This window comes from Notothenia coriiceps, unplaced genomic scaffold, assembly GCF_000735185.1.
Source record: "Notothenia coriiceps isolate Sejong01 unplaced genomic scaffold, NC01 NC01_scaffold00010037, whole genome shotgun sequence".
Classification (NCBI taxonomy): Eukaryota; Metazoa; Chordata; class Actinopteri; order Perciformes; family Nototheniidae; genus Notothenia; species Notothenia coriiceps.
The window spans coordinates 102,361-127,392 of record NW_011342738.1 but is presented as its reverse complement, the minus strand read 5'-3'; the positions used below and the strand labels follow the sequence as shown (position 1 = coordinate 127,392).

Below are 25,032 nucleotides of genomic sequence, written 5' to 3'. Positions count from 1 at the left end.
TTAACATGGCATGTCATAGGATGCTTTTTGGTTGAGTTGCACAGCATTATGTTTGGTGTTACAACACTTTTCTTTATGATAGTGAAAAACAAAAAAGTTTGACTTTGTAGAAAACAGCCAGTGAACTGTACAAAATGCCAAGGTATTATCCATGGAAAACAAGTCCCTATGGAAATATTGCATAATTTAATGAAATAATAGGTGTGTGCTGGCATACTGTATATCATGGTCCATCGTGCTTTAATGGTTGTTATAAAGTGGCAACAAGTTGGATGCCTTGGTTTTTAACCCTCGACATTACAGTCAGGGATATTTTTCCATCAAACTAAATATAAACATCTCCCATACTGCTGTCTGTTGGTCTACATACCGCTACTTGTAATTTTCAGACAAAGGGGGGGGGGGGGGGGGGTAGCGCGTCGCAGACAGCTTACGCACTGGAGCGGAGCGCTGCGCGTTTCGGTGCGCATCTTCATTCCAGACTACAGGAGGGAAGGTGCGCACAATGTCTGTGGCATCCTCAGAAATTGGTCTTTCAATCGACTTGTATCTCATTTTAAGCGACTTTTACGGATTTTGCTTCTGTGTTACAGCATCGGATTCTGTACTTGTAATCTGAAGATTTGGGGCATTAAATTCGGTACCCAACGACTGAGGCAAAAAGATGAATGTATGACTTTTAGAGACATCTGAAACGAAGGATTATTCTGCTCGTTTATTAATAAGAATTTCCGACGCCAATGAAGATGATGGATGTACTGACAGAAAATATATTTGGCATTATTAAATAGTAATTGGTGGAGTATAAAACACTGTCCCTCCTTGTGACGGTTTTTTATTTTCCCGATGATGGACGGCAAACAATCTTCAAGGACTTTCAAACCTGGTTGTGCAGCTTTTGCCAACAAATGAAAGGAAGAAACATGTTTTGTTTGACGAAATCTCGGAGTTTATCAGACAGCAGCAGGACTATGAGGATCAGACATGGGACAAAAGTCCATCATCACTCCAAACCTATTTCTAAAATACACTTCATATTTATTTTCCTGCTGCTCATATTCACACCGAGGGTGGATTCATCGTGGTGGTGAGTGAGATTTCTGACTTTTATATTGCTGATACTGAGATGAGTTTAATAACAACCATGTGGTAGATTACATACACTTATCTGATAAAAGTATGTAAAACTAATAACCTGAGAAAGTTTATCCATTCTTTTTTTTTGTCAGTTAAATGAAAAAAAACACTGAAAGACAAAAAGGGGGTGTGTACCTAACTTTTTTAGATTATTTTAAAACAGTTTTTTTATTTCTTTCGTTAAAAAGGATTCAGTTGTTTTTTTCTTGCAAACAAACCTCCAAAAAAACACTTGTGTAGTCCAATAAAAGGATGAAATGTAACGCTTTCATCTGCAAGGGGATTTTTTTGGTTGCTGATGTTATTTAATGATTTCTTTTAAATATCATTGCAAAGTGAAATCTTCAGTGCAGCAAAGTGTGTGTGTGTTTACGAAGATTAATGGTATTGGGGGGAATCTCCCCTATCCATCAATCTTGCCCAGAGCAAGTGGCAGGTGCAGGCGCTGGTGCATGAATAAATGCCCCTTGATGATTGCTCTTGAGGTTTTAAAGTCTCAGAGGAGGAAAAAAAAAAGTAGCCCAGCCCCCCCCACCTGAAATAGGACATACTTTTCAAATGATATTTAATGTGTACTTTATATCAAACCAACCACAGTGAAGCAGTACACATTTGTACATGTTCTTCCTTTATGTTTGAATTATGGCCCTGCACCACATACCAATTAGCTTCTGATTTACAGACGGATTTAGATTAAACATGCACCCTTTGTAAATAGAGTTATGAATGGTAATTTCCCAAGAGAGCCGAAAGCATATGTTATCCTATTTTCCATTGTGTAATTCTGTCCTATGCAAATATATTTTGAAAAAAACTATGATTAAATAACTTAGACATTCCAGAGAGAGAGAAAGACGAGGAAACGCTTTGAAAGAAAATAAGCTTTGTCTCTGATTAATCCAGTTTCTCATTGTTGGGTCCTATTTTTAACCATTGAGATCATTTAGATGAGAACCATGTGTCTTGCTGTACAGGACCCCCTTCCCTCTCCCCTTCTATGTGTGTGTCCTCTTGGAGACAGTCAGGGGTCTTTTGGCAGAGCCGATGTGTACAACACACAATAAACACAAGTAGGGCTTCTGCTCTGCTTTACTGCTCAGGCAGATAGTCGTAGTGAAACGGGCCTGGGACAGCCATAACAGGAGTGGAAACTGCCTGCTACGTCCGTTTCTGTCTCGGTGGCCAGGCGACACAAATGTGGCTGCGATTAAGGACTATAATGATATCCGGATGGAGAGTGGAGCGTGCAGGCTTAGAGAGGGAGGTGGGGGGTGGGTGGGGGCGTCTGCATATGGTTCATCTGTGTGGTTGGGAGGGAAAGGCCTGAGCGGTCACTTGCACTGTAGATGACTGTCCTCATGTCCTGTTGATAAGAGCCCCCCCCCCAGTGTCACAGTATCACCAGCATGTGATCCAACCTTTTAGGAGTTGCTACAAAAGTAAGGGATTATGTCTGAATAGAGCAGGAAGCTAAAGCCTGTCACAGGGAGAGAGGTTTTCATTGAACGGGAGGAATTTAATAATCTCTTCTGTCTGGAATATCTGAGTCTCAAGTAGAGAGAGGGGTATGGATGTGAAAAAAATAGGCATGCTAGTAGGAGTTCAATGCTAATGCTAATCTCGTTTGAAAGAGTTGGACATTTTGAGAGATACCGTTATTCACTTTCTTGCTAAGAGTTTGATTTGAAGATTGATATGGCTCTCTTTTCTGTACACTAAATATAAACCTATAAACAGCTGAAGGCTAAGCTAGTTTAGCATAAAGATTGGGAACAATTTACAATCTCTGTTCAAAAATAACAAAATCCGCCTACCGTGACTGCCGATCTCCCCAACACATTGTATTTTCCTTGGTAACTACAGAAACCAAAGTTAGAAAAGTCAGCAAGTGCCACTTAGTGCAACTAGTCCCAACCAAGAAGTTGTAGATATCAGGAATATCTAGCAGATTCAAATTGTCTAAAATAACATAATCGCTGACTGTAACACTTACATTAAATAATATAAATAAATGACATTTAGCTATTTAAAATGTGGAAATCTATTTGGATATTGGATTTACTTAACGTTAATGTACCACTTCAACACATACAGTAGCCTACATGTAGCTTATTAAGACAATCTATAGAGTGGTGCAGTGACGAGTCCTAAAACCCGGAAGTGAGTTAGCATTTTACCACTATCGGTTCCCTCGTCTCAGTCAATGGAATTCCTCCATAGGATTTCGGAAAATAGCTGGAAATAAGGTCTGTGGTTGACACAAATTTAAGAGACAGATCACGTTTTGTTCTACGATATTAAATACATCAGCAGTGACCCCACCGGTGATTTTTTAAGAGTTTATGTGTCTGAAAAACGATGGTTGTTAACAAGTGGCTGAATAGGACTACAGAAGTTGTCGAGGACGTTGTACGTCATTATGCCGAACAGTAAACACTCCCGCTAAGTTTTCCCTGTTCTGCTCTAAAGCAGGTACCTGCGCTCTTGCAAACTTTTAAAACAAACACTTCAACTTGTACCATTTTGAATCTGTATTTTTGAATATCGATCTTAAGTTGGCGTGACGTTGAAGTCGTGCTACCCTGCTGTAGTTCGTTTATAGCATAATGTTTGCATTTTGCTGTTGGCGATTAGATTTATGATTAGAAAATTATAAAAGTAGGGTAGACATGTGGAGATTATCCGGCTGAACAAAACGTGCATTTATCAAACAGGTTTGTTTTCCATAGACCTTGTTTCGAGCTATTTTCCAAAATCCTATGGAGAAATCCCATTGCTTTTTTGTCGAGGGAACCCATCAAGCCCCCAGGAAGTGCGCCGGACTCTGAGGAAAATATTCGTTGTGGCCAAACGGCAGTACTACACTTCCGTATCAGTCGCTGGGCCCGAAACAATTAAAAACATTAAATTAAAAACATTCGGTCCTCAAGTTGTAAAATGTGCTACTAACGTTATTCTGAGAGTTATTTTCCTCTGCATTATGAACGCGGATCCAACCCACGGGACCGCGCCGCCCGGCACGTTCATGTGACGTGTTCAGTACTACATGAGTTTTACCTTTACCCATGGATGCACAATAAGAACAGATTATATGATTATATGAATACTTTCGTGACGTTTCGCTCACTCAAAAGTTGGGCCATTTTGTCTTCATACACCAATGAGCAACTCTCATAGGAATGAACGAGGCCCTGCCTCCCACGCTGTATCCAGTTCTCATTATACATCCATGGAACCCATGCGCAGTTTATTTCTGGGTAAATACGTAATCCCTGCACCACTCTATCGGCAGGAGGGGTATACGTCATCTGAGAAAACAATGAAAACATTATTTTTATGTCTTAATATATTTTTCTCAAATTTGAGACAGAAGATAAGACTATACCATTTAGTACAGGCTAATATGAAAAACAAACATTGTGTGTGACTCTAACCCTACCCCTTGAACTCATTGTGAACTATTATGTGTCTGCAGGTACATTGGGGCGCTAGGTGCTCGAGTGATCTGCGACAACATTCCCGGCCTGGTGAACAAGCAGCGGCAGCTCTGCCAGCGGCACCCAGACCTGATGCAGTCCATCGGAGAGGGAGCCAAAGAGTGGATCAAAGAGTGCCAGCACCAGTTCAGGAACCACCGCTGGAACTGCAGCACGCTAGACCGAGACCACACGGTCTTTGGCAGGGTGATGCTGCGTAGTGAGTCTGCAAACATTTGAATGGGATTTCTATCTGTGTGGTTCTTTGTCCGTGCGTGGCAGTGTTTGTTTATGTCAGTGACACTCCAGTTAATCATCCTCGTAAATGTCCGCTGTTACAAGATAAGCAGAGAATTAATAGGGATCTTATTAATTCAACTTTTCCCTAGAATACAAACAGAATGAGAAATTGCTGTGCGTGTTTTGCCTTCCCTGGAATGAGAGAAGATTGGGAAAGTGAACGTTTTCCCGAAAAACAAGTAGCAGATCGAGAGATCCACACTGGGGATGTATAAACAGTAATAGGAGATGTAAATATTTGGGTAGATGTTTCTGGCAGCCAGACAAAGCTTTACTCCCTGACATATCGCCTGTGTTCTGCTTCATTGCGTGAGTAGGAATGAGAGCAGGAGGTGGGTGGGAAAGCCAGACCAAATAACCCCCAAAAATCACCTCTTGTCTGAAATGAAAACACAGCCCAGTGACTGAGAAAGATGCCATCTGTGCAAAATAAAAGGTGAAAGTAGAGTCGACTGGACTGTGATGTTATAGTTGACATGCTACTGGTCCATTCACCATAAATGGACTGGTTTCTGAGCTCCTGCTGTCTGGAATATATTAGACCAAGGCTACTTTACTCATCAGTAACACCTTGAACCTGGGCACAAAAATAATTGCTTGAATCTTACCAAAGAGAAAGAGACGAAACCAGTCATGGCGTTTCCGAGAAGTTTTGAACACACATCAAATAGAGAGTATAGCATTACAAAAATCTGCAAACGATCTTCCATTAAACATATTAAACTATTTTCTAAAGCTTTTAACTTCACCATCTCTCTTTTTTGCTCACCCAGGCAGCCGTGAGGCAGCGTTCGTGTACGCAATCTCTTCGGCAGGAGTGGTCTACGCCATTACCAGGGCCTGCAGCCAGGGGGAGCTAAAGATCTGCAACTGCGACGGCCAGAAGAGGGGGCAAGCCAGCGACGACAGGGGCAACTTCGACTGGGGTGGATGCAGCGACAACATCAACTACGGCATCAAATTTGCCAAGGCTTTCGTAGACGCTCGAGAGAGGATGGTGAAAGACGCTCGTGCGCTGATGAACCTGCACAACAACCGCTGTGGTCGTATGGTGAGCAGCAGCTTTAATACTTGAGCTTAACCACTGTTTTGCAGTTGAGAGACGTATTTCTAGAGTTTAAACATGTGTTTGACTATAAGTGACAATAGACACTTTCACACTGCAGTACTTTTCCCACAAAGGTTCATCAGAACTTAGTTCATGAGAACTCTTTAGTTCTCATGAACTAAGTACAGATTGCGTGCACACCGGAATAAGTCCCTGGGGGAGGATTAGGCAAATGAAGCCGCTGACGTCACTTCTTCTTCTTCTGCTTTGGGTTTACTGGCAGGCCGCAAACAACTTCACGGTGTATACTGCCACCCGAAGTCCCCGGAGTTGGGGACTGGCTTCAGTAGAAGCTGCTGGGACTCCCAGCAGCTTCTACTGAAGCCTTCCGACACTTCCTCATCTCCACCGCTCCCATGTTTTCTTTTGTGTTGCCATAAGTTAGTCTCTCTGCCTTTCTGCGCTCGGCTAATGCTAATAATGCGAGGATAATAAAATGGCGGCTTCACAAAACCTTTTGGGAGTTTTACGGGGCGTGGTTTGCATTCCGCCCAGCCAATCAGACATAGGAACCTTTTTCTCCCACGAAAGTACCTGCTCTCTAGCAGGAACGGAAAAGGGGGTAAAAGAGTTCTCATGAACGCATTTTAGCTCCGGCTCTTTTTGGTGTGAACACGACAGTCACTACCCGATCTGTCCCCCTGCCCGATCTGCACTGCGCATGTGCGAGATAGTCAGCCATGTTGGACAACTCCGGAGGGCAACCCAAGTAGGACACTTTTATTTGGGGTTAAGTGCATTGTCAGAATAAGTGAGAAATGAATGTAACTTATGTTAGACAGCTATCATACTGAATACATATTTACTGTGAATGTATGCAAAAATGCATGGCATATAGCTGTCTAACAGAAGTTAAATCCATTTCTCACTTATTCTGACAATGTACTTAACCCCAAATAAAATAACCCAATAAAAAGAGTTGTTAAATAATAGTGAAGTCACGTTGTAGTAACAATAACTCATCTCTCTTGATTTTTATTTTTGAGCTTTGCAAAAAGCCACTGTGTCAAGTGTCCTACTTGGGTTGCCATCCGTAGTTTTCCAATATGGCGGACCATCTCGCACATGCACAGTACAGATCGGGTAGTGACAGCCATAGATATATATAAACACTAGATGACTCACCCACGCTGCTGGTCAATGGAGACCGACGTTGGCACATGGCGGCCATCTTGCCACAGGCAGTTCGCTCATTCATAACATTATGTCTATGGCGCACTATTGAAATAACCGTAGCTTGCTCAATTTTCAACCAATTTTCAAACGGTTTGGTTTGTTATAAACATCAAAGATGTAGTTATGATACTGCATACTTATAATTATGAACCTTTTTTTTTTCAACATGTCTTGTTGTCTCCTGCATCATAGCCATGCTAATAACGTTTATAATAAACCAAACCGTTTGTAAATCAGTCAAGATTTGTTATATTATATATATATTATTTTTGTGCAGATCACTCACCTTACAAAAGCTGTAGCAGTAGTTGTTGACTGTGGCAAGATGGCCGCCGGTGAGCTACACTGGCAACTCCCCCTTGAGTCATCTAGTGTTTATATATATCTATGGTGACAGCGACATTTCGGAACTATATCGGAACTAAAGTGGGAAAAGTACTGCGGTGTGTGAACGTGCCTTATGAGAGACAAGAGTACATTTCACCATATCTCACCTCCTTATATTGGATGGACACCATCAATTATTTTCAAGAAAACGCTCAAATAGGCTTGGGTAATGTAAGTGGTTTAAATGGTATCTACAGTATCAAGTATCCCATTAGACATCCCTTTAATACTTAAGTTAGTTAAACCATTGTAATCAGTCTTGCAAATCAAACTTCAGCATGAAAATCCATTTTTGATATCTTCAATATTCTAGTATTTTCTTAGCTTATTCAAGAGTTTCCAGAAGAGTTACATATGAAAGCTATATATTTTCTTGAGTTTTGTCAGACATTTATTTAACTGGATAGGGAAAAGATAGAATTTCCCAACAGGTGATTTTACATAAAGTCAAATCATCAATCAATCAATATTTATTTATATAGCCCAATATCACAAATGTTACATTTGTCTCAGTGGACTTCACAGTTTGTACAGAATATCAGTATGACAATACGACACCCTCTGTCCTTAGACCCTCACATCGTACAAGGAAAAACTTCGAGAGGAAAACCCACAGTTTAAAGGGAAAAATGGGAGAAACCTCAGGGAGAGCAACAGAGGAGGGATCCCTCTCCCAGGACGGACAGACGTGCAATAGATGCCGTGTGTAAATCAAAGAGATAATATCTTTCACAGCATAGGTAGACCAAATGTTTGGAAATGCATGTGTCTATAACTATTACTGCCATTTATTTATCACTTCATTGATTTATCTTTCTCTCTAGAACCATGATGTACATATTGTCTCTTTATTTTTTTTTGTCCAATAAGCCTTAAAAGAAAGAAAGCTTTGTCTGTATTGCAGATGCGGAAGGATATCATTTAATTTAATTTTGCTTGAATATGGGCAGTTACGTTAATTAAAAAAGTTGCTGCTTAGATTTCCGTTGAATGAGCATATAGAAGATCCAATCTTAAAACACATTTCTAGTAAATTCCCTTTTACAACAAATATTACAATCATGAATATCGCACTATAAACAACTAAACACCATTAGGGAACTTTTAATTGACGTAGTCCTACAAAGATTTTGAGTGTAATCTTAAAGTTAAAGATCTGACATTTAATATAACAAGAGTATAATAATGATCTGGGGTTTTGTACAGGCAATGGCACGGGCAACAAAGTGAGATCAAATATCCCAACAGAATAAAGTGTGAATAGCTTTATCAGAAGTTTTAGTTAAACCCAGGCAAGACCGGTATTTCATCAGATCTCTGAAGGAACTTAAGTTAAAGTAAACTCCAGTCACAGTGACGCAGGACTGATCACACCTTCATCAGGCCACCGGCAGCATTTTAGGATTAACACCCTGTCACCTCTGACCTCTGCTCCAGGCAGTGAAGCGCTTTATGAAGCTGGAGTGCAAGTGTCACGGGGTCAGTGGCTCCTGTTCTCTGAGGACCTGCTGGCTGGCCATGGCTGACTTCAGGCGAACTGGGGACTACCTGCGTAAGAAGTACAACACAGCCATCGAGGTGACCATGAACCAGGACGGGACGGGCTTCATGGTGGCTGACAAGGACTTCAAGGGAAGCACCAAGAATGAGTTGGTTTACGTCGAGAACTCACCAGATTACTGTCTCACGGACCGCCCTGCAGGTGAGTGAATGAAGAAGTAGGTTGAGACTATGGTTGTTTAGGTGAAAAAGGGGGACTAATGAGGAGCTCTTTGCAAAGTGTAATATGTTTGATACTTGCACATAGACTAGAGGGTCAAAAATAATATGATACAATGTAGTCTGTAAATGTATATATAGACACATTTATAGCTCAGTTTCACTTTTTAAATCAACATTACTTTTAAAGAGTCAGACATATCTTCCCCTGCATTCCTTCATTTGTAGCCATGCTTAAGTAAAAAAAAAAAAAACTTGTCAGTGCTCTCTGGAGGAAAAACTGTTATTTCACCATTTCTAAAATTATTGATTTTTCCCTTTTTCCGCAAATATATACATGCCATTATGAATGTGCAATAAGCCAATATCACCAAATTCCACCTAAGGATCATACCTAAGGGGGATCCTGGCATATTTAAATGAATCGGTATCAGCTAAAACAAAGGCAATTGAACTTGTTTTACCAAAAAAAAACAATATTAAAAAGTACTTGGACTTGGGATTGGGGCCAAAAGAACTTGGTGATAGTGACATTCCTAGTGTGTTGATTATTTCTTAATTAATACATACACCTATTTTTTATTGAGGTATTACATCAGCAAAACATTGTACAATTAAATGCTTTGTAATGAGACAAGTCAAACTGGTGGTTCTTCCTGAAAATCTGCTTTAAGACCTACTGAAGGTTTGCATTCCTTCTCAGCTTAACGTTCAATGATTTGACCTTTAACATCTCTTTTAATTCTCAGAGTTTGCTTTACCTTGTTAAGCTCTGTGTCTCTCCTCCACTCCCCTTCAACAGAGCGTGAAGGAGTTCACTAGCTTACTGTTAATAGGTTAGGTAAGATAGCGTTGTGCATATGGTACTTCCAGATTCTCCCGCTCCTCCCTGCTGTTAGTTAGTTTGTAGCTTGACAACCAAGGAGTAATGTAGGTGTGTTCACTCAAAGGAAGTGCCCTCTTTCCTTGTTAAAAGGTGATCTTAAAAGAAGCTTATGACCCTCCTTCTTACTTATCTCCATTGTAGGAATTCATAGCCTTAGGGTACATGCAGGGTTATTTTTCAAATCCTTCTTTTCGTCAGTATTAGGCTCCACTCCCCAGAGCCTGAGGGGAATATCTCCTCTTATCTTTTTTCCTTTACTTCAGGGAGACTCTGTTATTAGATTTGGCATCTGATCCTAGGCTTACATTTTACACCTGAGTGCATGGACACCTTTGTGTTTGTGAGACTATTCTGTCAGCGTGTCTGCCTGTAAGCCAATACTCTGCAGAACAGTGTGGGAATCATAATGTTTTGTTTTGGAAAAATAGAGTGTTGAGAGGTGGTCACCTGCCAACATTAGCAACTCAAAGTTGATCTGATAATAACCCATGAAAGAGAAGAAGAGTGACTAGAGTTACTCTATGTGCAATATAAAAGATACATACTGTATCGTTTACACTTCAAAAAGAGGTTTCTAATGCCTTTAAAGCTGCACACATTTGTATCATTGGCTCAAATTGTGACTAAAGATTATTTTCCTTATCGATGAATCTGCATAATATTTTACACACATCAATTAATAGTTTGGTCCATAAAATGAAAGGTGAGCATATATTTGTATAAAATAGAAATGCATGTGATTTTAAACTGACTGAATTCAGGCTGATATGTTAACCTCAAAACCTGCAACACTTGAAAGTGTTATTTAAAATCTTCAAGGTTCCTTATGTCAAACGAACATAGCTACAGTGTAGTTATGTCGATGCAAATCTTGTGTCACAGGCTTCTCCAACAGTGCAACACAAAACACAGATAAACGTAAATAGTAAATACAAGAAGAAAATTTTTTCACTGTTTGATCAAAGTGTTCTCTCATGAATATTAACTACAATACTAATGATATAAAATTGTATAAAGGATAACCACAAATATCATAAACCTTATTTCCAACTTTATTATGGCAGTGCAATGAATCAGTTTTCAGCAAAAAGCTCACATAATCAAACTGTAGTACTGAACCTAGCAGCACACGGTTATTAAAGGTAGGGTAGGTAATTCACTTCAGAAACACTTTTTGTTATATTCCATGGAATGCTCTTAACATCCCGATAGCAATGAATACATTATGCTTTGACAATAAATACGTAATAAAAATTTGTCCGGCCCAGCTAAAATAACTGGATGGCCTACCTGCCTGTCAGCCTTCCATCTCTTGCACAAACTTATCTCGTGCCCTCATTGGTCATGGGGCTCTGTAAGGAAGTCTGAAGGAAGGAGCAGATTTTTTCCGGTTGTGTACTTTCAAATCCTAGCACACTCGAGCTGGTTTCTCCATTCTTACCTAACCTACCTTTAAGCATGTCTTGTTTTTTTTTAAATGTACTAATTTTAAATTGATATGAAAAAATCTAAAATAAAATAAAAATGTATGGTGGGCTAATAAGAGGCATAATCTATACTGACCAACATTGTTGTGAACCACATTTGTGGTTTGATTATGCAAGCATTAAAAAAAGTATATGCATTTTCTTACAGGGTCGTTGGGCACAGCAGGCAGAGTGTGCAACAAGTCCTCGAGAGGCACAGACGGCTGTGAGGTCATGTGCTGTGGACGGGGCTACGACACCATGCGAGTCAAACGGGTCACCAAGTGCGAGTGTAAGTTCAAGTGGTGCTGCGCTGTGGAGTGCCAAGACTGCGAGGACTTGGTGGACGTTCACACCTGCAAACCCCACAAGCGACCCGATTGGCTGGACATAACCTAACGAGTAGGCTTGGCCAATCACAAGTCGCCACTGACTCAATAACCTGCGCGCTAATGACTGCAATTTATTATAGGATATATAATTGGGATTTCCTGACTGTAATGCCTCCTGCTTTTGATCTTCTGACACTCCCTGGAGCAGAGACTTCACAGACCTTGAAGCTAAACTGGAAATTAGGCCCAGTTCCTGATTGTCTGCTGCTTTAATAGTGTTTCTGAGAATTTGTTGAGCTTTTTTAAAAGAAACTTTGAATCTTTGATACAAAATGGCTGAACATCATATTATTCTGTTGTAAATGCACCCTAGTTTAAAGAAGTGATATGAACAATACTGTCTGCTTGTTTTACAATGTGTAAAATGTGTGAGAACTTGACATACTGCTATACTGATGATCATAACAACAACTATTTCACCTGAAGAGAAAAAGATAAAGAACGAAAGATGGGGGAATGTTTTAAGATATTGTAAAAACACTGTCTTTGTATCATTTAAATTATATTGGAATGGTTCTGCTACAAATCATTTAACATACAAAAGACAGTTGCTGCTAATGAGTGGAGAGGGCGCTGGTGAAGAAGTAAACTAAAGGAACAAGATCAGACAATCACACTGAACCGAAAGAACGAAAAACAAGAGACAACTTCAGTCCATCAGTTAAAGTGGCCGTATAGTTGCTGCAGAGCTGTATTTAGCACGTTTTGGGGAGAAAAAGGACAGGAAAAATTAAGCTTCATTTGGACTGTTTTCTAAAAGGGTTAAATGTTTGCATGTTTGACGGTCTGCAATTGGTCTAACACATTCTGGCTGTTTTGCCTTAATGTGAACTTTATTATTTCTACCTCTGGTTCTCTGTCTTTGTTTTCAGGTTTTGTTTCAGTGCTATGCCAACAGCTTCAATCAATTGTGATTTGGCGGTTTTCAGACAGACAACATCAATGCGTAAAATACCTAATACCATTTAATTAGGTCAATCCGGCAAAAAAGTAATTCTCTGTCTCAAAAGACATTACTGCAAGACAAGGGCCTATGTAGATCATATACTGTAGGTGCATGTTCACATTTGATTTTACTGGAAATTCAACTGTTTACCTGATCATCAGAGAACAAAAAAAAAACGAATTTGGCCTGATGACTTCCAAAAGCTGTGAAATCCAGTTCCACACAAACTGCTGTGTATTGATTTTGTCTCTGGTTAGTCTTCAAACTCATGGATTTATTATTAAGAAACTGCCCCTCCTGGATCTTATATAATGTCAACCTTAAACAAAATGCAGGCAGTTGTTTTCAATCTGAACCCCCAGTTAGGCATACCCTCAGTCCTCTTTACCCAAAAGTTTACCGACTTGCATTTTCTCTTGGTCGCAGTTGTTTCAATTTTTGTATTCAACCCTCATGCCTCTTGTTTGACGACAGTAATCTCCAGAAAGCTGTGGAAATGTTCTTTGGCTGCTTGATCAGATGCAGCTTCTTTATTTTGTTTCTGTACAAAAAATAACCTCCTTACATTCTGTATTGATGCTGTCCTAAGTTCAAGACAGCTTTTAAAGCAATGGATTATGGTGACAAACATGTCATCGATTTAAAGATGATGAACTTATTCATGATGTCAGTTAATTATGGTGGTATAGAGCTCATTTTGTATTAGCATCACTGTGATTACCATCTTCCACAGACACCGCAGCTGTTTATGCTGCTGATAACATTATGCCCTCAAATAAGAAGGCCTTACAAAATACATTTAAAGTTCATTTAATAATGCTGCTAAATTGTAATAGATCCTTAATAAAACTGAACAGCAAGATACATACTGTAAAGCTGAAGATCCTAATTATAAAGCACCCTATGAAAACACAACGTTTCTGTTTATGCTTATATCTGTATGAGGTCTTGTTTCAAACCGATTCAGCTTTTCTCATCATCACTTGCGCTTCGTTGCAGTTGTAAGCATAGCATGTTTTTACTGTCAACCACTTTTGTTGTTACAGAAAAAGTTCACAATGCAAAACTTATGCAACAGTGCCTTCAGTCCTTTGTGAACACATTCACTGGCTCAGGATAGTTTGTGAGAAGTAAAGTATTTAATGAAAGCGGGTCAAGAAGTTGCAGAAAGAGAGGAGAGGTAGCGGCAGGCCCCGAATTTGACTTTTCAACATCTGGTAACGCAGCCAGACATCATGCTAGGCCATTGGAGACACAACCCTCAGAGGGGTTTATAGATCTAAATGAATCTGACAACAAGCTGTGGATGCTGAGAGTCAACAAATGTTTTCAAGCCCACGTAATGAGGAGGGGAGCCAAAGCTAAGTGCTTTGAACAAGGCCAAATGACACACTGTGTCAAACGTTCACAAGTCAAAAGTTAATTGCAAACAAAGGAGTCTGTTTTGAATGTAAATGAAGAGCCTGTTGGCTGTGTTTTTCTTGAAGATTAGAAAGGTGAGAGCTGTTCACATACAGTGGGGGCCGACCTCCACAGTTCATATTTCTATTCCCCAGTTCTTCTGACTGTGATAGAGCACAACACTGACGATATCTGTATATTTCACATTTGATTCCTAAAAAACAAATAGGGAAACCCCTGGGCCTTCACTGATCCGTTTATAGATTTGGATTGTAGAACTGATAAGTCAAAACAATTCCCAATGGCCAATCATTTGGATAATAGATTCATCATTGGAGTCATTTTTAAATGCCAATTTCAGTCCGTTAAATAGATATTTCCTGTATGTATTCAACTAAATATATCTTTTGTTTTCTTACTGAAAAAAGACATCAGAAACTGGATTTTAAGAAAAACTGAGAAACTTGGATGGATATTTTTTAATATTTTATGACATTTAAAGACCAAACAATTAATTGATTAATTAAAAAAAAGAAAATCTGCCGATAATAAAATAATTACTTTTTGAGAGGTCTATTCCTAATGGCATTGATGGATTTAAGTATTCAGAGGTTTTTTTGTATATTTTACTGATCCTATGACCATCAATTTAAGCCGGATGCAACATTTTTAACTCCATGTCTTTTCTTAAAGGGGACCTATCATGCAAAATGCACTTTGTGATGTCTTTTATACATAAATAATGTGGTTTAGAACAGGATGGCGTTTTATCACAGCAGAATTTAACTTTATCTCGGGTGGAATTCTGATCAGGCATTAAAATAAGATGAACCTTTATTAATCCCCGAGGGGAAATTCAGTTGTACAAAGCAGCAACAGGGTAAGCGTGAAAAAAAAACAGTACAGCAAAGATTCACACAGATCAATAAAATTAAAAATAAATAATAAATAAAATAAAATACAAGGAAAAAAATAATAATGATAATAATAATAAAAGACTATGAAAATAGGAGATGAATAAAAAAATAAGAGTAAAATAACTGTCAGAATATACAGTATACATATTTGGTCATCATCTAAGTTATAAAGTGACAAGTGAAAAGTTAACATGGGTTGTGGAAACAGTGTATATTATTGACCAGTGATTTAATTTTATTTCTTTTTCATTATTCACCCCTTATTGTGCAGCCTGATGGCTACAGGCACAAAGGACTGTCCGAGGCGCTTGGTGCATTGTTGNGGCTTGTTGGAGACGCGTGCACTCCACTAGCCCCCCCCCGTTGACATTCGCGATACAGAGGGCTTCATGGGGAGCCAGAAGTTGGAGTACCAAACACTGACTCCAGGTACTCATCTGAGTACCTCACTGAGTTGTGTGCACCCCTGATTTTATATCTATATATATATATATATATATATATCACAACTTTACTCTAAGCCTCCAGCAGACATCCTGCTGAATACACAGACACACAGCTGCAACTGTATCCAGAGACGATAGGTTGGGACGTGTCACGTGAGCCGGAGACGATAGGTTGGGACGTGTCACGTGAGCCGGATGTCACCAATGAAGTACTTTCTTTGACTTTTTAAATGCCATTTCCTTAATGTCTTTCATTTTTGTGAAGCACTTTGAATTGCCTTGTGTTTAAAGGTGCTATATAAATACACTTGCCTGGCCTTGTACAGCGTTGCGATGTTAGACACCATTATAAACATTCTTTATTTTATCTAATTAATAATCACTGTTGATATTTACATCTCGCTAAGTCTTCCATCACTGAAACTGTCACAATTAAATGGCTTTTTTTGGCAGCAGAGACGGGGAGTGTGTGGGACTGTTGGACCGTGACATAGTGTTGCTGACAGTTTTATTGTACACGTTATCCGCTGGATAAGAGACGGCCCTGATACTAAGATGAGTCCCTTTTTGCAAAGTCCGCTTGTAGATAAGACTTTTAAAAGTTGAGAGATTTTTAAATGAAACAAGGTTCACATAAATGATGTAGTAAACTCATCTCGGCCGGTTTTTATTTGTTTTCTCGACAGGATTACCAAAAAAAAAAACTATTCAATTTTAAAGTGGTCCCAAAAATATACGGCGGATACTCAAAAAGTCCTTTATCAACACTGCAATGCAACATTTCCGTTGTTTGAGTGCACTCCTAGTTCTATATCATTGCCACTGTTAATTAAAAAACATTATATTATCATCAAATCAATCCTTTATAGGAAAACTGGGTAGAGATGCTGTCATCAAATCTAGACCTTGGGGCTATGGAGGTTTCTCCTTGCATCTGACCTATGTTCACCTTCATGGCACTACACTAGATGATCAACTCGTGCTGAAACACACATTTTAACTCAAATACTCAGAGATATTCTGTCTTTAGATATCTTCAGATACGTTTAATTCTATATGGCTTTTAGCGTTTGATACATTTGCTTCTGACATTGAAAACTTAAAGTGGACCTATCATGCTATATTTGAAAAATATATTGTAGGGCCATACCTATACAAAACATGTCTGTGAAGTTTTTTGCTTAAAATACCAAACAGTTCACCCATTGTAGCCATCCCTCATACTGCTCATACGCCTCTTTTGCAGCCCTGTTAGAGAAATGCGGAGTTTGGGTCCTTAGCTTAAAAAAAAAAAATGAGGAGGCGGAGCTAATGCCTGATCAGAATTCTACCGGAGATAAAGTTAANTTGCTGCTTTGTACAACTGAATTTCCCCTCGGGGATTAATAAAGGTTCATCTTATTTTAATGCCTGATCAGAATTCCACCCGAGATAAAGTTAAATTCTCAGAATTTAACTTTATCTCGGGTGGAATTCTGATCAGGCATTAAAATAAGATGAACCTTTATTAATCCCCGAGGGGAAATTCAGTTGTACAAAGCAGCAACAGGGTAAGCGTGAAAAAAAAACAGTACAGCAAAGATTCACACAGATCAATAAAATTAAAAATAAATAATAAATAAAATAAAATCAAGGAAAAAAATAATAATGATAATAATAATAAAAGACTATGAAAATAGGAGATGAATAAAAAAATAAGAGTAAAATAACTGTCAGAATATACAGTATACATATTTGGTCATCATCTAAGTTATAAAGTGACAAGTGAAAAGTTAACATGGGTTGTGGAAACAGTGTATATTTATGACCAGTGATTTAATTTTATTTCTTTTTCATTATTCACCCCTTATTGTGCAGCCTGATGGCTACAGGCACAAAGGACTGTCCGAGGCGCTTGGTGCATTGTTGTGGAGGGATGAGTCTGTGGCGGAACGTGCTCCTCATCTTCACTAGCTCCGCCTCCTCTTTTCTTTTTCAAGCTAAGGACCCAAAATCCGCATTTCTCTAACAGGGCTGCAAAAGAGGGGTATGAGCAGTATGAGGCATGGCTACAATGGGTAAACTGTTTGGGATTTTAAGCAAAAAACTTCACAGACATGTTTTGTGGCCCTACAATATATTTTTCCAATATAGCATGATAGGTTCACTTTAAAGTAAAAATATTGTAAAGGTAAAAGTATGAGCATAAAAAAGAAAGAAGGGTNAACAGGGCTGCAAAAGAGGGGTATGAGCAGTATGAGGCATGGCTACAATGGGTAAACTGTTTGGTATTTTAAGCAAAAAACTTCACAGACATGTTTTGTATAGGTATGGCCCTACAATATATTTTTCCAATATATCATAATAGGTCCACTTTAAATCTTTTTTTTAGAGCAATGGTGTCCTAGTTTATAATAGTGTCTATGGAGGTATTTTTACCTTTGAAATGCAGGTCCCAAAATACCTTACTGGCTCTATATTAAACCTTGTTGATCCTCCCTCTGCAACTCCTATTAGAGGTCTTCCGTTCTCTCACAGCTTTCATGGTCCCTTGTGTTTTAGCCCTGATTCAGTGTATGGCAGGGAGAGGACAAAAATAATTAAACCAACCATGTTGGTGTTTGAAAGTTCAGTCAATTCTCCAGAAATGTATAGGGACTGGCAGATGGTGGGCTTAGATAGCAACATAATTATCATAACAAACACCTCTACAGTTGAAATATTTGACCTCTTAAAATCAGGGGACTTACTATTGAAAAGAAATGTCAAGCAATTAGCTAAACTGCATACAGAGAGTAGATTAATATTACTTCACCGCCATTTAAAAATCTGACAAAATATCTGTGCTGCTTTGTTCCCCACAATGTGTGATCCAGTTGAACTCTGTAAAAATAACAGGAGTGGCATTGCAAGCATTCCTTGCCATCATAGTGATATCAAATGAGCATCTCAATTTGACAACATTGCAGAGCTAAAATTGGCCCGAGGGAGAGACTTACCGTGTGGTCCACACGGATGTTTCACATTCAGGCCAGAAGAGAGAAATGTTATAATTCCACATTACAATTCGTAATACATCAAAAACTATTCAGAGTTGTGTCAGTGTTATACTAAACAAGTTGAATATTATCATTAAACTTGTCTGACAGTTCAAAACATTGTAATCATATGATTAATATCTATGATGTACAGCAAAATGGGAAACATGTTGATATGTATATATTGGGAAATTGTTGCTCTCTAGACCATCCTTTCCCAAACTCAGGGTCGCGACCCAAAATAGGTCGCGGACCCGTTTTGATTGGGTCGCCATGTTAAATGCATTGCTACACACACACAGCGACAGAGCTGATGGCTGCGTTGCAAATACAATTTTTTTATATTATTGTATTTTATTTTTTATTTTGAAAATGAAATTATGCAATATAGCATCGTATATTGAATGATTGAATTTTCTAAATACAAATAAACTAAAAATAAAAGATTGTATTTGTATCAGCTCTGACTCGTCCCCCGCGAAAGTTTTCGCGCCGTCTGTTTATTGTTTATTGTCTGTTGATTAATCCCGATCGTGCATGATGGCAAAAAGACGATACAAAGAGGAGATTTTAAACGTTGGCTTCACAAAAGCTGTTAGAAATGGAGTGGAGCGGCCTCAGTGTGTTTTATGTGGAGAGGTGCTCAGTAACGAAAGCTTGAAAATGAATAAATTGGACCGGCATCTCCAAACAAAACATCCTCTGCATCGGGACAAATCGAAGGATTTTTTCATCTGCAAAGAAGAGTCGTTCAAGAAGCAGTGTTTTGACGGTGGAAAAGTAAGTCACTCATTTTAATCATTTGATTTGTGTGTTAGTGAGTTTGTCAGGGTCTGTTGTGAAATTGTTTCGTTAATGCAAAGTTGGATGAAATGCAGACTGAGCCCCGGAGCGGACCGCCAGCTGCGCGCTCCCGCGAGTCCACTACATTCTGCAGCGGCACAGAGCGATGTTTCAACTTTTACTAGCCTAAAATGTTTTTAAAACGGCCGGGAGAAAAATAACCACAGGAAGATTAGAGGGAAAGTGGCAGGTAGTATGAGAAGGAAAGCGAGAGAAAGCTTTTTTCACTGCAGCCGCACGGACGTGACTGCTGCAGTGTGATGCACAATACATATGGGGGTTATTCCGTACTTTATTCAAGAGCGTGGTCTTTAAATTTGAGAGCATACTTTATTGATTTCAGGTTCAGAATATGTATTGCTTTCCCTCAAACCCTGTCCTCACACTCAAATAGTGCCTGCTTGCACTTAGATTTGCTCTGCTTCTGCTCAAACTGTACGCTTGCACTGTATTGCTGCCTACAGATTTCAGATTTCCTGTGTTCCAGCTTAAAACCTTCTCCTCACACTCAGGCTGTGTCTGTGCGCTCGTGAAATGTCTGCTCTCAGATTTCTTCTGTGCGCGCTTGGATCTTTTGTGCAACAACCCTGTCAAAATCCCTTTGTGGGGATTCCCCACAGTATTGAGTATGTAAGTCGCTTTGGATAAAAGCGTCTAACAAGTAACATGTAATGTAATGCGCTATAAATGCGGTTGCCAGGTCCACATTAGGTATACAGCGTACGCCGGCTGGTGTTAAAAATCACCCAATAACCCAGCAATGTTAATGATGATATCTTCTCTGTTATTTTCAGGCANGCAATCGAAGAATTCGTGAGTCTCGAGTGTCGAGAAGTATAGACAAGTCGTTTGATCTGTTTTCATTTTGGTTCACGTTTGTGTCGACAGACACAGTACCGCTTATGTCAGCGACCAAGAATAAATACGACATATCCGAACAACACCTCACATCTGCCAGTCTAGTATATATTGCAATCGAATCGGTTCGAGGTAATCTTTTTTTTCTGGGGCGCTCATTGAAGATGACGTCACGGCTCCGCCTACACTGCATTACTATAGTAACTACCCCAGTTCCTAAACTGTAATGGAAGCGCAGCATTAAAGTGACCCGGGCCTAATAAGGCCTAACCAAACCGAGCGAGGCCTGCAGTGGAAACGAGCCATTAGATTTGCTCTGCTTCTGCTCAAACTGTACGCTTGCACTCAGATATATTGCTGCCTACAGATTTCCTGTGTTCCAGCTTAAAAGCTTCTCCTCGCACTCAGGCTGTTTCTGTGCGCTCGTGAAATGTCTGCTCTCAGATTTCTTCTGTGTGTGCTTGGATCTTTTATGCAACAACCCTGTCAAAATCCCCCTGTGGGGATTCCCCACAGTATTGAGTATGTAAGTCGCTTTGTATAAAAGCGTCTAACAAGTAACATGTAATGTAATGCGCTATAAATGCGGTTGCCAGCTCCACATTAGGTATACAGCGTACGCCGGCTGGTGTTAAAAATTACCCAATAACCCAGCAATGTTAATGATGATATCTTCTCTGTTATTATCAGGCATTCAAAGGGAACAGAGGGGCACTGAGGGCATCATATCAAGTCAGCCTCCACATTGCCAAAGCAAAGAAGCCCCATTCCAGCTGATCAAGCCTTGTCTTAAAAGATGTGTGTCTCTCTGTCTTGGGTGAGGATGCAGTGAACAAAATTGAGTCTGTCCCACTCTCAAACAACACCGTTGCATCCAGAATCAAGGATATGTCAGCTGACATCCAAAAAAAAGTCACAGAGGAAATACTGCAGCACAAATTATTTTCACTGCAGCTAGACGAGTCTGTGGATGTTGCTGGGATTCCCCAGTTAATGGTCTTTGCCAGATACATTAGTGGTAAAGATATCAAGGAGGAGTTCCTATTCTGTGACCAAATGCACACAACAACAAGGGGAGAGGATATTTTCAGAGTGGTGGACACACATTTGAAAGAACTGAAATTAGAATGGGAAAACTGTATAGGGTTTTGCACTGATGGTGCAAGGAGCATGACTGGGTGCAGGTCTGATTTTTTGGCTCATGTACATAAAGTGGTACCAAATGTGAAGGTAACACACTGTATTATCCACAGGGAGGCTTTGGCTAGCAAAGCATTGCAATAGGACTTAGGTGAGGTTCTTGATGTGGTTGTTAGAGTGGTAAATGTAATAAAAAAGCGACCACTACAATCAAGGCTCTTCAGAGAGCTCTGCAAGGAAATGGGGGCAGAGCATGAGCACCTACTCTTCCACTGTGAGGTACGGTGGCTCTCCAAGGGAAAAGTTCTACAGAGAGTGTGGGAGCTGAGAGAGCAGGTCATGGCTTACCTGAAAAATGAGGACGCTAACCTTGCCAAGCATTTTGAGGACAAGCGCTGGTTGGCAAGATTTGCCTACCTTGTGGACATTTTTAACAAGCTCAACATGCTGAACACCAGCCTTCAAGGAAAAGAGAACAGCATATTGGATCTTGAAGATGGAATACAAGGATTCGAAGCACGCCTTGGTCTGTGGCATTCCCAGCTGGTTGCAGGAGAACTGGCAATGTTTCCTGTCCTCACTGCCTACCAAGTAAGCACCGGTCTTCCCTTGAGTGACTCTGTGAAGCAAAACATAGTCGAGCACTTGTCTCAACTACAGGAGAACTTCAAGCGGTACTTCCCTGACTCACAGAGAGCTCAAAACCTTCAGTGGGTGAAGTTTCCCTTCCAAGCTGTGCCATCACAAGACCTGGGTCTCAGTCAGGCAGAGTTAGAGGCACTGGTCACACTGCAGGTCAACAGGGGCAGTAAGATGCTGTTTGAAACAACCACTTTGGCACAGTTTTGGGTTGCTCATTTCCAGCAGGCTGAGTTCTCCTGCTTGGCTAAGATAGCTGTAGAAGTATTGATACAGTTTGGCACCACATACTTGTGTGAATCTGGGTTTTCTACTTTAGCATACCTGAAAAACAAATACAGAAACAGGCTAAATCCTGAGCATGACCTCAGATTGGCACTGTCAAAAACCCAGCCCAGAATAGATCTGCTGGTTGAAAACTTCAACCAGCCACATACCTCTCATTAGATGTAATTGTTATTATATTATATCATGTATCAATATATGATATAATACCCCTTCTAGCATGTCAGATGAGAACATATTGTAAATAAGTCAGTAAAGTTAATCAGTTGCCAAGTGTTGGAGTTTCTTTGTCTCTCAGAGTGTTTTACAACAGCTCTGTTCATTTAAAAGTGTGTGTACATAGTTTTTGATCTAGTGACAAACTTAATGTTGCACTTCTGATAATTTAAATGTGGTTTCACCTGTGATGTACTACACTTGACTGCACTTCCTATAGTTAGTGTTTTGTCCCTTTCTGTTTACAACATGTTTGTTCTTTGTTCATTTAAAATACTTTAAAATGGTGTGTACATAGTTTTTGAGCTAGTGACAAACTTAATATTGCACTTTTGTTAATTGTATCATTTAAATTTGATTTGTACTGTATATACTTGACTGCACTTCCCATGTTTCGTCTTTTTGCTTTGATCCTTATTTTTTCTGGGCAAGCTCAAAGGGAAGGTTGTTATGGTGAGAAACCTAATTGCTGCGAAGCACTTTTATAATTAAATAAACATTTTCATTTACATTTTAAATTCATGGTGTGTTGCATTCTTTGTTTATAAATGTAGATATTATGGAAAATCATGACATTTTTTTAGCTTGGGTCCCTTAGGACCACAACATTTCTGTTTTGGGTCTCATGCTGAAAAAGTTTGGGAACCCCTGCTCTAGACTATTTAGGCAAAGTGTTGAAAATCTGTCCATAGTTTCAATGTTTTTCTTGGAAGAGAGGATGCCCCTTATGACCCTATCAGCAGTAATTAAAAGCTCCTTGTGGACAGGGAATAGACCTGACTAAAGCTGCTAAACGTATAGTGGATTTATTTTACTTGCCAAGTGACATCATTACCATTTGTTACTTGGAGAATCCAGCTATAAATCTCACATGCAGTATGTTTCAATATAGCTTAGACAAAGGAAAATACTCCCATAAACTAAAGACTATACAATGTAAATTACCTTTTTCACAGCAATACCCAAGACCATTACAGTCTGGGCATCAAGCTGACACCTTAGTCCCCAGTGAAATAAAATAAATGAGCATATCAGTGTCTGGTTTTCAGCATATCACACAGCTATTGAATAGAGTTATACGATACTAGGAAAATATGTGATAACATTGTTGAATATTGCATCATGAGATGATATAATAAATAAACAGATATTGAAGTGTACTGCTCAGTTCTACCTTTTTGACCACACACAGGCCTTAAAAAAACAAGACATTGCGCAACCCTATTAAATGACACAAACGTTTAAGGAAATGCGAATTCATTCAGCATACACACGTTCAGCAAATGGATCATGTTCAAAGTTTTACACAACTGCTATTTGGCATCTTGACGCTGCTTTACTCCACAACCATAGACCAGCAGAGCAGAGACAAATATTTCCCTAAAACCTGCCATTTTGTGAAGTTTATTTAAATTTAGCCACAAGCACCTGCTGCTCTGTGCTCATTTCCCAATGGGCACAATAGACCATGAAGGGAAAGTACTTTCTAGTGAACCAAAATTAGTTAATCTACTAACAATCCCCCTGATGTACAACAGCAGCAGCAGCAGCAGCAGCAGATTAAGACAGGCAGTGCATTATAAACTTGCAAAAAATAAAATGAATGGCATGATTATAGAATGTCAGTTTTTGAAATCTCATACACAAAGAGAAGTAAAAAAAAAAAAACAATACATGGATAAGAGGGACTTGTAGTGCAGAGAGACGGGAGTCGGAGGCGGGGTATCGAAGGTACAAGCTAGACTTTTATATAGCATCTGAAAACACATGTAAACAACTTCATGCCCGGGAAGCGAAGACCGGCGGAAACAGGAAGTCCGGTTCACTAAAATGTCCGTACAGAACAATACCCCAACCCATAGATCCGTGGGTGAATAATGTCAATCACCACACAAGCCCCCCCAGTATTCACCCAGAGTCAAAATCCTCGTGCCTGGGAGGAAGTACCACCCGACCCCGGCGCGTACAGACCACAGGGGCCGAGGGGGGCGGGCCATGGTAGGGCGGCCCCGACGTGTGGGCAGAGCCAACTCCAACGGCCTGGAAACGTCCACGTGAGCAGGCTTAATCCGATCAACGGACACAGTCTCAGGCCTGTCACCAACGTCCACCACCAGGCTCTTGTCCCTGTGACGTATTACCCTGAACGGACCGTCGTAAGGGGGCCGCAGGGGACCGCGGTCGGCGTCGTGGCGAATAAAAACGAAATCCGCCGACCGACACCCGGAAAGCTGGGTTGCTGTGCTGCGATGTGGGGACGGGCGCGAATGTCCCGGC

The 25,032-nt window shown here is 39.9% G+C and overlaps 1 protein-coding gene across 2 annotated transcripts; it reads left to right on the top strand.

Annotated features, from left to right (window-relative positions):
- Positions 1 to 971: 971 nt before the first annotated feature.
- Positions 972 to 13,887, top strand: wnt2ba (wingless-type MMTV integration site family, member 2Ba). 2 transcript variants are annotated; one of them, XM_010771527.1, is made up of 5 exons: positions 972 to 1,087; positions 4,613 to 4,833; positions 5,687 to 5,964; positions 9,022 to 9,286; positions 11,825 to 13,887. In XM_010771527.1, the coding sequence occupies exons 1-5, from the start codon at positions 972 to 974 to the stop codon at positions 12,052 to 12,054; spliced, it is 1,110 nt and encodes a 369-aa protein (XP_010769829.1). In that variant the 3' UTR covers positions 12,055 to 13,887. The 2 variants fall into 2 exon arrangements, with proteins under 2 accessions (XP_010769829.1, XP_010769830.1); XM_010771528.1 differs by lacking the exon at positions 972 to 1,087 and adding an exon at positions 4,360 to 4,394.
- The last annotated feature ends 11,145 nt before the right edge of the window (positions 13,888 to 25,032 follow it).

Coding starts and splice junctions, on each gene's coding strand:
- wnt2ba (XM_010771527.1), top strand. CDS start 972: ATGAGGATCAGACATGGGACAAAAGTCCATCATCACTCCAAACCTATT. Junction 4,834..5,686: donor TGGCAGGGTGATGCTGCGTA/GTGAGTCTGCAA, acceptor TTGCTCACCCAG/GCAGCCGTGAGGCAGCGTTC. Junction 9,287..11,824: donor TCTCACGGACCGCCCTGCAG/GTGAGTGAATGA, acceptor ATTTTCTTACAG/GGTCGTTGGGCACAGCAGGC.